The 13,446-nt window shown below is 42.6% G+C and overlaps 2 protein-coding genes across 4 annotated transcripts in view; one reads left to right on the plus strand and one right to left on the minus strand.

The window, feature by feature from the left end:
* The window catches only part of SYNDIG1 (synapse differentiation inducing 1), a 174,529-nt gene that overhangs the window by 137,219 nt on the left and 23,864 nt on the right, over positions 1–13,446 (plus strand). Inside the window, exon 4 of one of the 3 annotated variants that reach the window (XM_075267441.1) lies at positions 12,335–12,440. The exons of 1 other annotated variant lie outside the window; for it this stretch is intronic. In XM_075267441.1, coding sequence (XP_075123542.1) covers positions 12,335–12,406 — 72 coding nt within the window. In that variant the 3' untranslated portion in view covers positions 12,407–12,440. Of the gene's footprint in view, positions 1–12,334; positions 12,740–13,446 lie in introns of those variants that run through there. One more of the 3 variants, XM_075267440.1, reaches the window with a different exon arrangement.
* ACSS1 (acyl-CoA synthetase short chain family member 1) overlaps positions 1–13,446 on the minus strand; it is a 413,920-nt gene that overhangs the window by 29,579 nt on the left and 370,895 nt on the right. The window lies entirely within an intron of this gene.

Genomic DNA, 13,446 nt, shown 5'->3' on the forward strand with positions numbered 1-13,446 from the left:
CGTATCCAATCCTCTGGCATGTGGTATTGTGTGCAGACGCATGTATCCAATCCCCCGGCGTATGGTACTGTGTGCAGACGCGCGTATATAATCCTCCAGCGTGTGAAACTGATATGTGCAGAATATCTTGTGGCCACATGTGTTACCTATAATAGCAGAGCTTGTTACTGGCATCTTTCAACAGGATAATGCTCGCCAGCACAAAACAACGACAACTCCTTCTTGGTGGGATATATATATATATATATATATATATATATATATATATATATATATATATAAGTGTTAAATATCCAAACTTAAAAAAGAAAAGAAAAGAACTCTTTAAAAAAATCAAGAACTGAAAATGGCCTCGGTTATGAATAGAGGGAAAATAGCCTAATCTTGAACTTGTTAAAAAGGAAAATTTATATTTTTTTTCTAGTTTATATGATAATAATAGAAATCTGTTAGGAGTATTTAGGTTCATTGCTTTCTTTCCTGGTTGATTAGTCTGTCCTCCCATTTGCACCTGGGAGGAGTGGTCTCTACTCGGTATTTAAACCCATGCCTCCCATGGTTCTGTGCTGAGTGTCGCTTTTACAGAGCTAGGCCTTAGCAGGAGGAGTAGGTGGTGTTCTGGGATAGAGGAAGTTCCGTGGTTGATTTTTGGGAGGTTTGGGTGAACGAGTTGGTGTGTGTGTTTTCCTTTCTGTGTTCACCAATCCTCCCTCTGTGTATAATTGACTGTGTGAGTGAATTGCCTTATCCTTTGATTTCTACTCAGTTTCCCTGTGTTTGTTTCCTAGTGTAAAGTTCCTTCCCATATTGGTTTGGGGAATTCCTTTCCTACATGTTTCCTGTGTGCTGCTTGTGTTGTTAGTCAGCGCACACCCTTGTCAGTCCCTGTCAGTAGCAGCTTCACTTGTTCGTTAGGGGTGACCCCCTTTAGTCTCCAGTCCCTAGAGATCTTATAGGGCATTCCTTCTCCCACTTCCCTCTAGGCCTGCGGTGTCAGTGAGAGAGGAGCTGTCGGGGTCAGGCTTAGCCTGAGAACAGCCGACCTACACCCGTGAGGCAGGGACCGGGTTAGCTAGTGGGAGTAGTGCAGGGCGAGATTCCCTACTGCTATCCCTTAGCCCCGTTGCAGCTACCAGGACTGACATAACAGTACACTCAGCCGGTAAAAAAAAAAAAAAAAAAAGGTTCGTTTGTATTATGACGGACCTGAAACAGTTGTACCAGGCGGTGCAGCAGATCTCCACTGAGATGGAGGGGATCAAGCTACGAATGGATGCCATCCAAGCTTCTGGCGTATCTCAAGTACAGCAGTTGGCTCAACACACAGCCTCTCAGGTGGAGGGCATACAGAGGCAGGTGAGTAGCGCCCCTGTGGGTCGGCCTCTGGAGCCAAAAGTCAGCTTACCTGAACCCTTCCGAGGTAAGAGGTCAGATTTTTTCCGATTTCAAAAGGACTGTCTTTTGTATTTCCGGCTACGGCCGTTTTCCTCCGGTTCTGAGGTACAGAGAGTTGGGATTATTATTACTTTATTGAGAGATGATCCCCTCATCTGGGCACATTCGTTACCAGCCGACTCAGCTTGCTTACTAACTGTAGAGGCGTTTTTCTCCACAATGGGGTTACTGTATGACGACCCAGACAGGGTACGCACGGCTGAGTATAACCTACGACGTGTGGTGCAAGGGGATCACGCTATAGAGAAATATTGCACAGAGTTTCGTAGGTGGGCAGCAGAAGTACACTGGAATGACCCCGCTCTACTTAGTCAGTTTGAGACAGGACTCTCAGACCAGGTTAAAGACCATCTAGTTTCTCACCCTGTTCCGGGAGATCTAGATGAGGCCATGCAGCTGGCAATTAGAGTTGGACGGCGCCTCCGGGAGCGTGGAGACAAGAGTCCTGGGGGGCTTAACCCTCCTCAATTCTCCGTTTTTAGAGAGGACCCGGGGGACCAACCCATGCAGATTGGGGCCACTGTGCGAAGTGCTAGACCCAAGAGTGAAGGGTCCCGCACAGTACGCTGTTTTGTGTGTGGAGGGATGGGACATGTAGCAAGGGTATGCCCCTCCAGAGAATGGTTCGCCAAGGAGAGTAATAACCCCAGGTCTATTGAGGGTAAAGGGAGAAAACCTACTAAGGAGGGAGGTGTGCATATTTCCTGTACTCAGACTGCCGGGTTGACCCTTGAAGGATGGGTAAATGGGCAGAAGTGCCGGATTTTGGTTGATTGTGGTTCGGCAGTCAACCTTATTGACTCAGAGTTTTGTGAGCAATTAAGGGTGAGTCCTTTGGTCTTGAAGTCTCAGATACCGGTGTGGGCTATTGATAAGACCCCTCTACAGCAAGCTGTCATCTCCAAACAGGTGGAGGGTCTGGAGTTTGTTGTGGGTGGCCACCGGGAAGAGATTGACTTGTTCTTGTTGTCTAAATTACCAGCACAAGTAGTGTTGGGGTGGCCCTGGCTGAAGCAGCATAACCCTATTATCAACTGGGAGACCGAGTCAGTAGTTTCTTGGGGGCAGGGGTGTAATGGTCGATGTCTGCCCATATCCGTTATGTCTTTGTCTATAGACAATTTGCCTCAAGAAATATGTGAGTTTAGGGAGGTCTTTGAGGAAAGGGCAGCCAAGACATTACCACCACATCGCACCTATGATTGCTCGATTAAATTCATACCAAATGCAGTGCTACCCAAGACACGGTTGTACAATCTCACTATTCCGGAGAGGGAGGCGCTCAAAGAGTATATTGAGGGGAGTCTAGAGGTGGGGCATATTCGCCCATCTAAGTCCCCAGTAGCAGTGGGGTTTTTCTTTGTAAAGAAGAAAGATGGAGGGTTGCGCCCTTGTTTGGATTTTAGGGAGATTAACAAAATCACGGTGCGGAATCCCTATCCCATTCCGTTAATCTCGGATCTATTCAGCCAGATTACGGGAGCCCGCTGGTTTAGTAAAATAGATTTACGTGGGGCATATAACTTGCTGAGAATCAAGAAGGGGGATGAGTGGAAAACAGCGTTTAACACACCCCTAGGACACTTTGAGAATCTTGTGATGCCTTTTGGTCTAACCAATGCGCCTGCGTTTTTTCAGAATTTTATTAATGATGTACTAAGTGCCGTCATAGGGAGGGGGGTTGTGGTCTATCTGGACGATATACTCATTTACACCCCGGATTTGGAGACTCATTGGGAGAGAGTGAGAGAGGTTTTAGATCTCCTGAGGGTTAACCAATTAAGTGCTAAGCTGGAGAAATGTGTGTTCGCGGTCAATAAATTATGTTTCCTTGGCTATATCCTATCGGACAAGGGGTTTGAGATGGACCCTGAGAAGGTCAGGGCAGTCTTGGAGTGGCCGCGACCCGAGAACCTAAAGGCGGTCCAACGGTTCTTGGGGTTCTCCAACTATTATCGCCAGTTTATCAAGGGATTTTCTGAGGTTGTGAAACCTCTCTCGGACTTGACTAAGAAGGGGGCTGACTGTGCTAAGTGGTCGCCAGAGGCGCTAGCTGCGTTTGAAGAACTGAAGAAGCGATTCTCGTCCGCTCCCATTTTGAGACAGCCGGATGAGAGGTTGGCCTTCCGAGTGGAGGTGGATGCCTCCTCGGTGGGGGTGGGAGCAGTACTTTCTCAGGAGTTCGAGGAGGGTACGCATCCCTGTGCCTTCTTTTCTAAGAAATTCTCTGCCTCTGAACGGAATTATGACATCGGAGACCGGGAACTACTGGCAATAAAACTTGCGTTCGAACATTGGCGTCATTTCCTGGAGGGGGCCAGAAGGCCAGTCCAGGTATTTACTGACCACAAGAATTTGGTTTATCTTGGGTCGGCGAAGAGATTAAATGCACGGCAGGCCAGATGGGCTCTATTTTTTGCGCGGTTCCATTTTACCGTGACTTATGTGCCGGGTTCAAAGAATGTTAAGGCTGATGCTTTATCCCGGTATATGTCGACTGAGGAGGAACGAGAGGCGCCTGCCACTATTCTTGGGGATGGAGTGGTGGTAGCAGTATTGGGCGCGAAATTGGAGAAGGCCTTGATCGAAGCGCAACACGCTGCACCTTCCAAGATACCTAGAAACAAGCTTTTTGTTCCAACTACTCTCCGACAAAGTCTCCTGAGGGAGTGTCACGAGTCGGTTCTTGCTGGTCACCCGGGGGTTTCAGAGACCATGAGATTGGTGTCTAGGAATTTTTGGTGGCCAGGGTGGAGTAAGGATGTCTTACAGTTTGTTCAAAATTGTTCGGTCTGTGCAAGAGCCAAGGCGTCGCATACCCGTCCCCACGGTCTTCTACATCCATTGGAACCTCCTAAGGCACCTTGGACTCATCTGTCTATGGATTTCATCACGGGCCTTCCGGTGTCTAAGGGTTTCACGGTCATTTGGGTAGTCGTTGACCGCTTCACGAAAATGTGCCATTTGATCCCGTTTTCCAGGCTGCCATGTGCCAAGACACTATCTGAGGCGTTTATTAAAGAAATTGTAAGGTTGCATGGTCTTCCTGAGGATATCGTTTCGGACAGGGGACCGCAATTTGTGGCTAAATTCTGGCGGGCTTTTTGCAGCAGGTTGGGAGTTACACTGTCGTTTTCCTCCGGGTTTCACCCTGAGTCTAATGGACAAACAGAAAGGAAGAATCAGGATGTGGAACAGTTTTTGAGGTGTTTTGTTCGAGAGAACCAGAATAATTGGGCTGCCTTTCTCCCCCTGGCAGAATTTTCCCTAAACAACCATGATTCCAATGCCACAGGTACCACACCTTTTTTTTGCTCCGGTGGTAGACATCCTGTTTTCGGAGTATTTTCTTCCATTTCTTCCCCAGTTCCGGAGGAGGAGCTATTTTCTAAAAAGCTGCAAGGGGTATGGTCCCGTATCCGAGAGAATCTGGTGCGGGCGTCGCACCAGGCTAAGGTCCAGGCGGATCGGAAGAGAGGAGAGTTGCAGTTCTTCCCTGGTGAGATGGTTTGGTTGTCCACCAAGAATATCAGGTTGAAGGTTCCTTGCAAGAAGCTGGGTCCCAGGTTTGTGGGTCCTTTTAAGATCATCAAGATGGTTAATGAAGTGGCGGCGCAGCTGCAACTACCTAAAAGGTGGAAGATAAACCGGGTGTTCCATGTCTCCTTGTTAAAGAAGGCCAAGAAGGGAACGTCTCCTGTTAAGGTTCCACCAGTTTCTGAGTCCGGGGAGTATGAGATATCCCGAGTTCTGGATAGCAAATATGTTCGGGGGAAGCTACGGTATCTGGTGGCATGGAAGGGATACGGTCCTGAGGATAATTCTTGGGTTCTGGAGTCGGATATGTCAGCCCCCAGACTCGTGGAGAAATTCCACAAGGAGTTCCCGAAGAAGGATGCTCCTAGAGAATCCGGAGTCTTCTCCTTGAGGGGAGGATCCTGTTAGGAGTATTTAGGTTCATTGCTTTCTTTCCTGGTTGATTAGTCTGTCCTCCCATTTGCACCTGGGAGGAGTGGTCTCTACTCGGTATTTAAACCCATGCCTCCCATGGTTCTGTGCTGAGTGTCGCTTTTACAGAGCTAGGCCTTAGCAGGAGGAGTAGGTGGTGTTCTGGGATAGAGGAAGTTCCGTGGTTGATTTTTGGGAGGTTTGGGTGAACGAGTTGGTGTGTGTGTTTTCCCTTCTGTGTTCACCAATCCTCCCTCTGTGTATAATTGACTGTGTGAGTGAATTGCCTTATCCTTTGATTTCTACTCAGTTTCCCTGTGTTTGTTTCCTAGTGTAAAGTTCCTTCCCATATTGGTTTGGGGAATTCCTTTCCTACATGTTTCCTGTGTGCTGCTTGTGTTGTTAGTCAGCGCACACCCTTGTCAGTCCCTGTCAGTAGCAGCTTCACTTGTTCGTTAGGGGTGACCCCCTTTAGTCTCCAGTCCCTAGAGATCTTATAGGGCATTCCTTCTCCCACTTCCCTCTAGGCCTGCGGTGTCAGTGAGAGAGGAGCTGTCGGGGTCAGGCTTAGCCTGAGAACAGCCGACCTACACCCGTGAGGCAGGGACCGGGTTAGCTAGTGGGAGTAGTGCAGGGCGAGATTCCCTACTGCTATCCCTTAGCCCCGTTGCAGCTACCAGGACTGACATAACAGAAATCCTCTTCTGACTTTAGACTTTATTTATGAAATAGTTGCTTTTAAAGGTATGTGCTACAATGTACTGTAATTATTATTATTATTATTATTATTATTATTATTATTATTATTTATTATTAGAGCACCATTAATCTCATGGTGCTATACACTATTGTATTAATTCCATGGTGCTATACATTATTAAATTAATTCTATGGTGCTGTACATGATTATATTAATTCCATGGTGCTGTACAGTATTGGATCAATTCCATGGTGCTGTACATTATTAGATTAATTCCATGGTGCTGTACATTATTCATTCCATGGTGCTGTACATTAGAATATTAATTCCATGTCCCTGTACAGTCTTAGACTAATTCCATGGTGCTCTACATTATTATATTAATTTCATGGTTCCGTACATTATTATAAAATTATATGGTGCTGTACATTGTTATATTAATTCCATGGTGCTGTACATTATTATATTAATTCTATGGTGCTGTACATTATTATATTAATTCTATGGTGCTGTACATTATTATATTAATTCGATGGTTCTGTACATTATTATAAAATTCCATGGTGCTGTACATTGTTATATTAATTCCACAGTGCTGTACATTATTATATTCCATGGTGCTGTACATTATTATATTAATTATATGGTGCTGTACATTGTTATATTAATTCCATGGTTCTGTACATTATTATAAAATTCCATGGTGCTGTACATTGTTATATTAATTCCACAGTGCTGTACATTATTATATTCCATGGTGCTGTACATTATTATATTAATTATATGGTGCTGTACATTGTTATATTAATTCCATGGTTCTGTACATTATTATAAAATTCCATGGTGCTGTACATTGTTATATTAATTCCACAGTGCTGTACATTATTATATTCCATGGTGCTGTATATTATTATATCAATTCTATGGTGATGTACATTATTATATTCCATGGTTCTGTCTTTCTTCGACGGCTTCACCTCTGTTGGCTCTGACACTAGTAGAGCCGAATTCGCATGCGCGGCCTTAGTTCCGAGGCCGCAATTGCGCGCATGCGCATTTGGCTCTACTAGTGTCAGAGCTGACAGAGGTGAAGCCGCCGAAGAAAGAAGGGGAGGATCCAGAAGAAGATAGAGGCGGCGCAGGATCCTGTTCTCGGGCAGCGGTGGGGACGCCCTCATCGCATCTTCAGCGCTGGGGCCCGCCCCCATCGCTGCCAGAGAACTAATTTACATACTGGTAAAAACCGGTATTACTAAGGAACGGCGCGGCGGAGATCCCATCTAAAGGTAGGAGACAAATAGCCTTTCTAAAGGCTATTCCGATGTGTTAGCCACAGAAAAAAAGATTTTTAATGGTGGAATCCCTTTAACTTTGTATGTAGCTTTTATTGCTGAGCCTAGATTTCATAAGCCTATAGACCCTGTAATAAAGAACAGGCTATAAGGTAGCAGTACACAACTCCTAGCAATTTGTATCAAGTGGTAGCTGCATTGGGAAGCATTAACATTCAATGGTTCCTGCCGCAAACTACAATTAATTTGAGGAAAGCTTACTGGATGATGAGGAGGGACATAATGTACTGCTGATGCTATCAAACATGGTTATTGTGTTAAAAGTGCAACTCCAATTTTGTATATTGTTAGTGTAACATAGAGGCAAGTCAGATGTTTTAGGAAAGGAACATGGCACTTGGAAGAACAATGGACACCATTGCTTGTAGTAATTGACAGGGTGGACTTCTTAGCTTGATATATCCAGAGATCAATGTTACAAGATCAGTGTCATAAGATGACCATCTTTTAAAAACCACATGATTTCTGGATACTCTGTTGGGAGATGTTTATGTCATATGTGTCTATATGGCCATCTAGTGGTTGTTGTCTAGTGGTTGAATTGCACCATGATAAATTGGAGTCAGTAAAGAAATTCACAAAGTGTTAAGGATGGCGACATTTGTACATGTCATAATCTACCGAGCAAAGCTTGTTCAGTCATTCTTTTTAGTGCACTGTTTTGCTAACACAATGAACAAATAGCAATGCACATTCTATTATCCAATTTGTTACAACATAAAGTTTTTTTATGGCAGTTTTTATTTGGTAACTTCTCATTTTAGACACGTACTGTATAGTTACATAATGATAAAAAAAAAAGGTCCATTATTTCCTGCAGAATGTTAAATGGTACCAATACAAAGTATGGCTGTGAATGGAAATTTAAAAAAGTGATGGGGTTTGGAAGGTGGGGTATCAAAAATTGAAAATAAAATATAATATAATGTGCATAATATACTAATTGTAACATAGCAGATAAGGTTGGAAGACGACCCAGATCCCTTATGTCCATGTATAACCCTACGGTGGTGACAATTATTAACATATATTTTTAATTGTTATTTCTTGTTATTAAAATTTCTATTATTATTTAAATTCAGAAAAAAAAAATGAATTTTGAGATAAATCTTTGGAATTTTGGATTCATTAAGACAGAATTTTCAGATAAAATGTCAAAAATATAACTGTAATCTCAGAATTTCCAAATTTTCCCTTTTTTTATCTTGATCTGTAACTCTCTAACAATAGAGTGTTTTTTTTTGTTTTTGTTTTTTTTAAATCTCACTACTATATAAATATATCGATCATCAAAAGATACATAAAAGACAAAAGATATCAAGCAGCACATGCGATATATAAAAACAGCATACTAAGATGATAGTGAAAAGGTTTGCATTGTTATACTTAGCATCCATTTGAAGGAGTCCAGTTATTGTTCCAAAGCTGTAGTTGTTACGCTAGGTTCACACTTGGGTTTCCTTCTTCAGGTCCACTTGGAGACTTGAAAAATGAAAAACGAATTCACTTAAATAATGCAGGCCCCATAGATTATAAGTGGGTCCTCTGCTTTCCACCTGAAAAATGCGGAGAGAAAAGTCCTACTTGTAGGATTTTTCTCTTCAAATATTCAAGCGGGAAGGGGGACAAACTGACGAATCATAGACAAGGATGTTTTAACACATTGTGGACCCTGTGCAAAGATTTCATAAGTGGGCTCCCCAATCACCACCACCCAGAAATACTCGACCTGCACAAATTATAATACTCCCTCAATGGCTCCCACATAGTATAACGCCCCTTAGTGGCTCTCACACTGTATAATGGCTCCCTAGTGACCCCATACAATATGCCTCTTATAATGTCCTCCTTCAGGTTGCCCCCCACAGATTAATGTTTCCCTCCATGTTGCCGCGACAAGTATATGTCCCCCCACCCCCTGATTTCCCCCACAGTGTCACTCTCCCTAAAAGTTGCCCCACCGTGTCATGCCCCCCTCAGGTTGCCCCCACAGTATCATGTTCCCCCACACTGACATGCCCTCCTCAGGTTGTCACCACAGTATCATGTCCTCATTCCAGGTTTCCCCGCCAGTATCAAGTCCTCTTAGCCCCCAGCTTGTCCCAATAGTGTCATTATCCCCTCCCCCCTTCCAGTATCATGCCCTCACCCCAGTTTGCCCCAACAGTTTCATGCCCCCCTCAAGTTGCCCCTAGTTATTTGTGTCCTTCCCTCCAGGTTGCCTTCACAGTTTTGTGTCCCCTCAGTTCCCAAGTTGCCTCCATTGTGTCATGCCCCCTCCCTCCAAGGTTGTCTCCATAGTTTCCTGTCCCCACTGTGTATAAAAAAAAATCCTCAAACCTTAATATTCACCTTTCCCCGTTCATTTCTCTCTGGTCCTGAAGTCTTCTAGGAGCAACAGGCACAATGTAAGTGACGTCACTACATTGCAAATCCTACTTCTAGGATACTGGGAGCAAAGACAGCTGGCCAGGTGGTGAAGCAGGAAGCGACGGCTCCTTACTTCATCACTGGCTTCAACTCATTGGTGTACAGAGGACGCCAATGAGTTGGTGTAACTTGGACCCACTGACCTGGACAGCAAATGTAGGACTGTCCCACTGTCCAAAGGGGCCCCCACTACCATAGGACCCAATGCAAGTGCACCGTTGGCCCTATTGTTAAAGCAGTCCTGAGCGTAGATGTGATTCCAGCCTAACCTTGTACATGGTGTGTCCAATGGGGTCCCTATCTTAAGAGTGCAATATGTATTTTAAAAAACTACTGACTTTGTGTCTCCCTTTGCATCACAACCAAAGGAGTTTTTAATTTAAAAATCTTGCTTATCACATATCTGTGAAGAAAAACTAAGAGTCAGTCATATCTACAAGTATATTCGCTTTAGAGTCAGCGGTGTGTGCTATGGGCATTTCCAAACTGCTTATTCCCATAAACACTTGGTGCATATTTGACATTAGTCCAACAATTCTACCATCCTATTACTGAAGCCTGTAAGATAACACATTGTGCTCTATATTACCATGAATATGTCACTGCTTTGCACCCGACCATGGAGTTATGAATGGAAGAACAATTACAACTCATCAATTATTTTATAACGAATCATTTATTTTGTTTCGGTAGAAATTTTGAGATTTCATCTATTAAATTGCTATAGACCCAAAATGTTAGAAAATAAATGGATTTATGCTATACCTGTTTAACCCTCTGCTACTGAATATGGAATCAGTTCTTCGAGGAAAACTCCAGTTGCAAGTAAAAAAAAAAAATCAGTTTTCTAACTGAATGCTGTAAAGACTTTGTCTGCTCCATATTCGTTGCTGCAGAATATTTTCTACATTGTAGCGACACGTGGCTATTGAATTTTTACCATGTTAAAAGAATGTGTCCACTGTATGTTGACTACAGAATTGTTCCCTACCAAGTGTAGATCCAGTGTGTGACACATAAGCTTTTGCTTGGGAAGTAAATGGCAAGTGGAAATTACTAGAGATGAGCGAGTAGTATTCGATTGAGTAGGTATTCGATCGAATACTACGGTATTCGAAATACTCGTACTCGATCGAGTACCACTCGCTGTTCAAATGGAAAAGTTCGATGCAGAACCAACATTGATTGGCTGAATGCTATACAATCGGCCAATCAATGCTGGTTCTTCTCCTACCTTTAGAAGTCTTCTCTGTGCATCTTCCCCGCGGCGTCTTCCGGCTCTTCATTCACTCTGCCAGGCATCGGGCTTGGGCGGAGCCGACTGCGTATGTCTGCTTGTAGTGCAGGCATGCGCAGTCGGCTCTGCCCAGGCCCGATGCCTGGCAGAGTGAATTCAGAGCCGGAAGATGCCGCCGGGACGCTGCACGGAGAAGACTTCTCGGAGGATCAAGCCCGACCCTCACTCGTGGACTTGGTAAGTATAATTTGATCGAACGTTGCCTACCCCTGAAACGAGCATTTTCCCCCCATAGACTATAATAGGGTTCCATATTCGATTCGAGTAGTCGAATATTGAGGGGCTACTCAAAACGAATATTGAACCTCGAACATTTTACTGTTCGCTCATCTCTAGAAATTACATATCATGTGACCAAACAAAAAAGTTCAAAAACTGAGATGGATCTCCAGATGATAAGTTGATTATTATTATATTTTATTTTATTTTTTTTAAGATAAGAAATTTAAAATTTATTTTTTTAATTTTTAAATTTAAATTTTAAAATTATTTTTCACAGATATACAAAATTAGTAAAATAAGGATAAAATGCTGTAAGAAAGCCCTATGTATCGAAGAAAAAAAAATATTTAAATAACTTTCAAACCCTCATGTAGTGCAAAAAATTTATATCTGGTCACGAACGAAAACAAATGCCCTATTTTTGAACTGTTAAGTTAAGTATAACAGTTTTGTATGATTTAGGAAAATTTTTGAATAACATAAAAGAACATTCTAAGTCACTATAGGGGGTCCCTCATTCAGGACCCTTATCTATTACCCAGAGCAGAGACATGTTACCAAAGATGTCTCTCTGTGTAGGAGACCTGGCATATCTAAGCATAGGTTTGAATAAGCATCCTGTAATACTTCATTTCTCCTGCGGGGGTGCTGCAGTTACAAAAGAGATTGTAGAAAGCTACGTCTTTACAGGATTTTCCATTGTAGGTTTTCTAAGGTTTGTTAGCAAGGTTCCGTAAGTGTTTCATTAAAGTTCTGTCATAAGTGGAGTTCTCCTTTAAGTACACTATGATGTAATGCAGACCTAACAATAGACATGATATTGTATTCTGTTAATCATAGTGGAAAGTGAATGTAACAATTGCTATGTGATTGTTCTATTATTAATATGTAACTCCCACATGCATTTTCTTTTTCTTTTCTGTCTTCCAGAAAGAAGATGGATCGGCAGAAAAAATGCTTTTACTGAAACAAGAAAAAGAAAATAACTTATTGATTGTGTAGAGCTAGCTCTGTTCATGATCAATGGGACTGCATGGTGGGATTTTGTTCATTATCCTAATGTGCGCATGATCTCTTAGCTTTGAATTGGGCTGTGATGTAAAAGTAGTCAGATGCGATTGGAACCAAATCCCAGTCTTAGAAAAGTGTTCTCTCATTGACGTGTACATCACCATCGCCATCTGATACCGCAGACAATGACAAAATCCTCACATGTTAACTCCACGCTCTGTTTTAATGTGGATTGTATGGGTTTGGATACTAGTACAGTGTTTTATTGTATATAGTTCAATATTTTTGGGTAAAACAACATGGCGTCACTTTTAATGAGTCGTGGCAATGACGTATCCTTATGGATGATACGAAATAGAAGAGTGCCACGAGTGGAATACACATAGTAGGTGTCAGCCATTATATCAATGACTACAGTATCCCAGGCTCATTGACATGTAAAGATGAATTGGTATATCCTCAATAGCCATTTATACGTATTGGTTCAACCCAACAAAATGGCTGCCACCACCTATGTTATTGAATATCAGTACTTTTTTATCCATGCTGTATATAGGTTGCTTCCATTTTTTACATGATGTAATCTTTCATATCAGTTGTATGTACTGCTGTACAGTTGCATGTAAACTCCGACTGTAGATATTAAAACTTCCTCTAAGGATTACGACATTTTACAAATAAGGCAACTTCACAGTTTCTTCCTGTTTTTCATTATATAAAAATAACAGTAGATATAAGTAAGTCAAAATCAGTGGTTGTCCACCATCGTAAAGCCAATTGAAGTAAAGCCAAGTCCTTATGTCCTTATTGAAATCCAACAAATTTGGCAAATTCTTAGTATCCAATGTCGATTGTCTGGCTGAAATAATTTTTAAAAGGATTGGCAGGTCCCAAAAATAAAAAAGTTATTCTGATCTTACCAATATCAACACTTGATCAAATACTTCCCAGACCCCTCCGCAGTCTCTATAATATGTACTTACTAGAGATGAGCGAGTAGTATTCAATCGAGTAGGTATTCGATCAAATAC

The sequence above is a fragment of the Leptodactylus fuscus genome, chromosome 3 (assembly GCF_031893055.1).
Source record: "Leptodactylus fuscus isolate aLepFus1 chromosome 3, aLepFus1.hap2, whole genome shotgun sequence".
NCBI lineage: Eukaryota > Metazoa > Chordata > Amphibia > Anura > Leptodactylidae > Leptodactylus > Leptodactylus fuscus.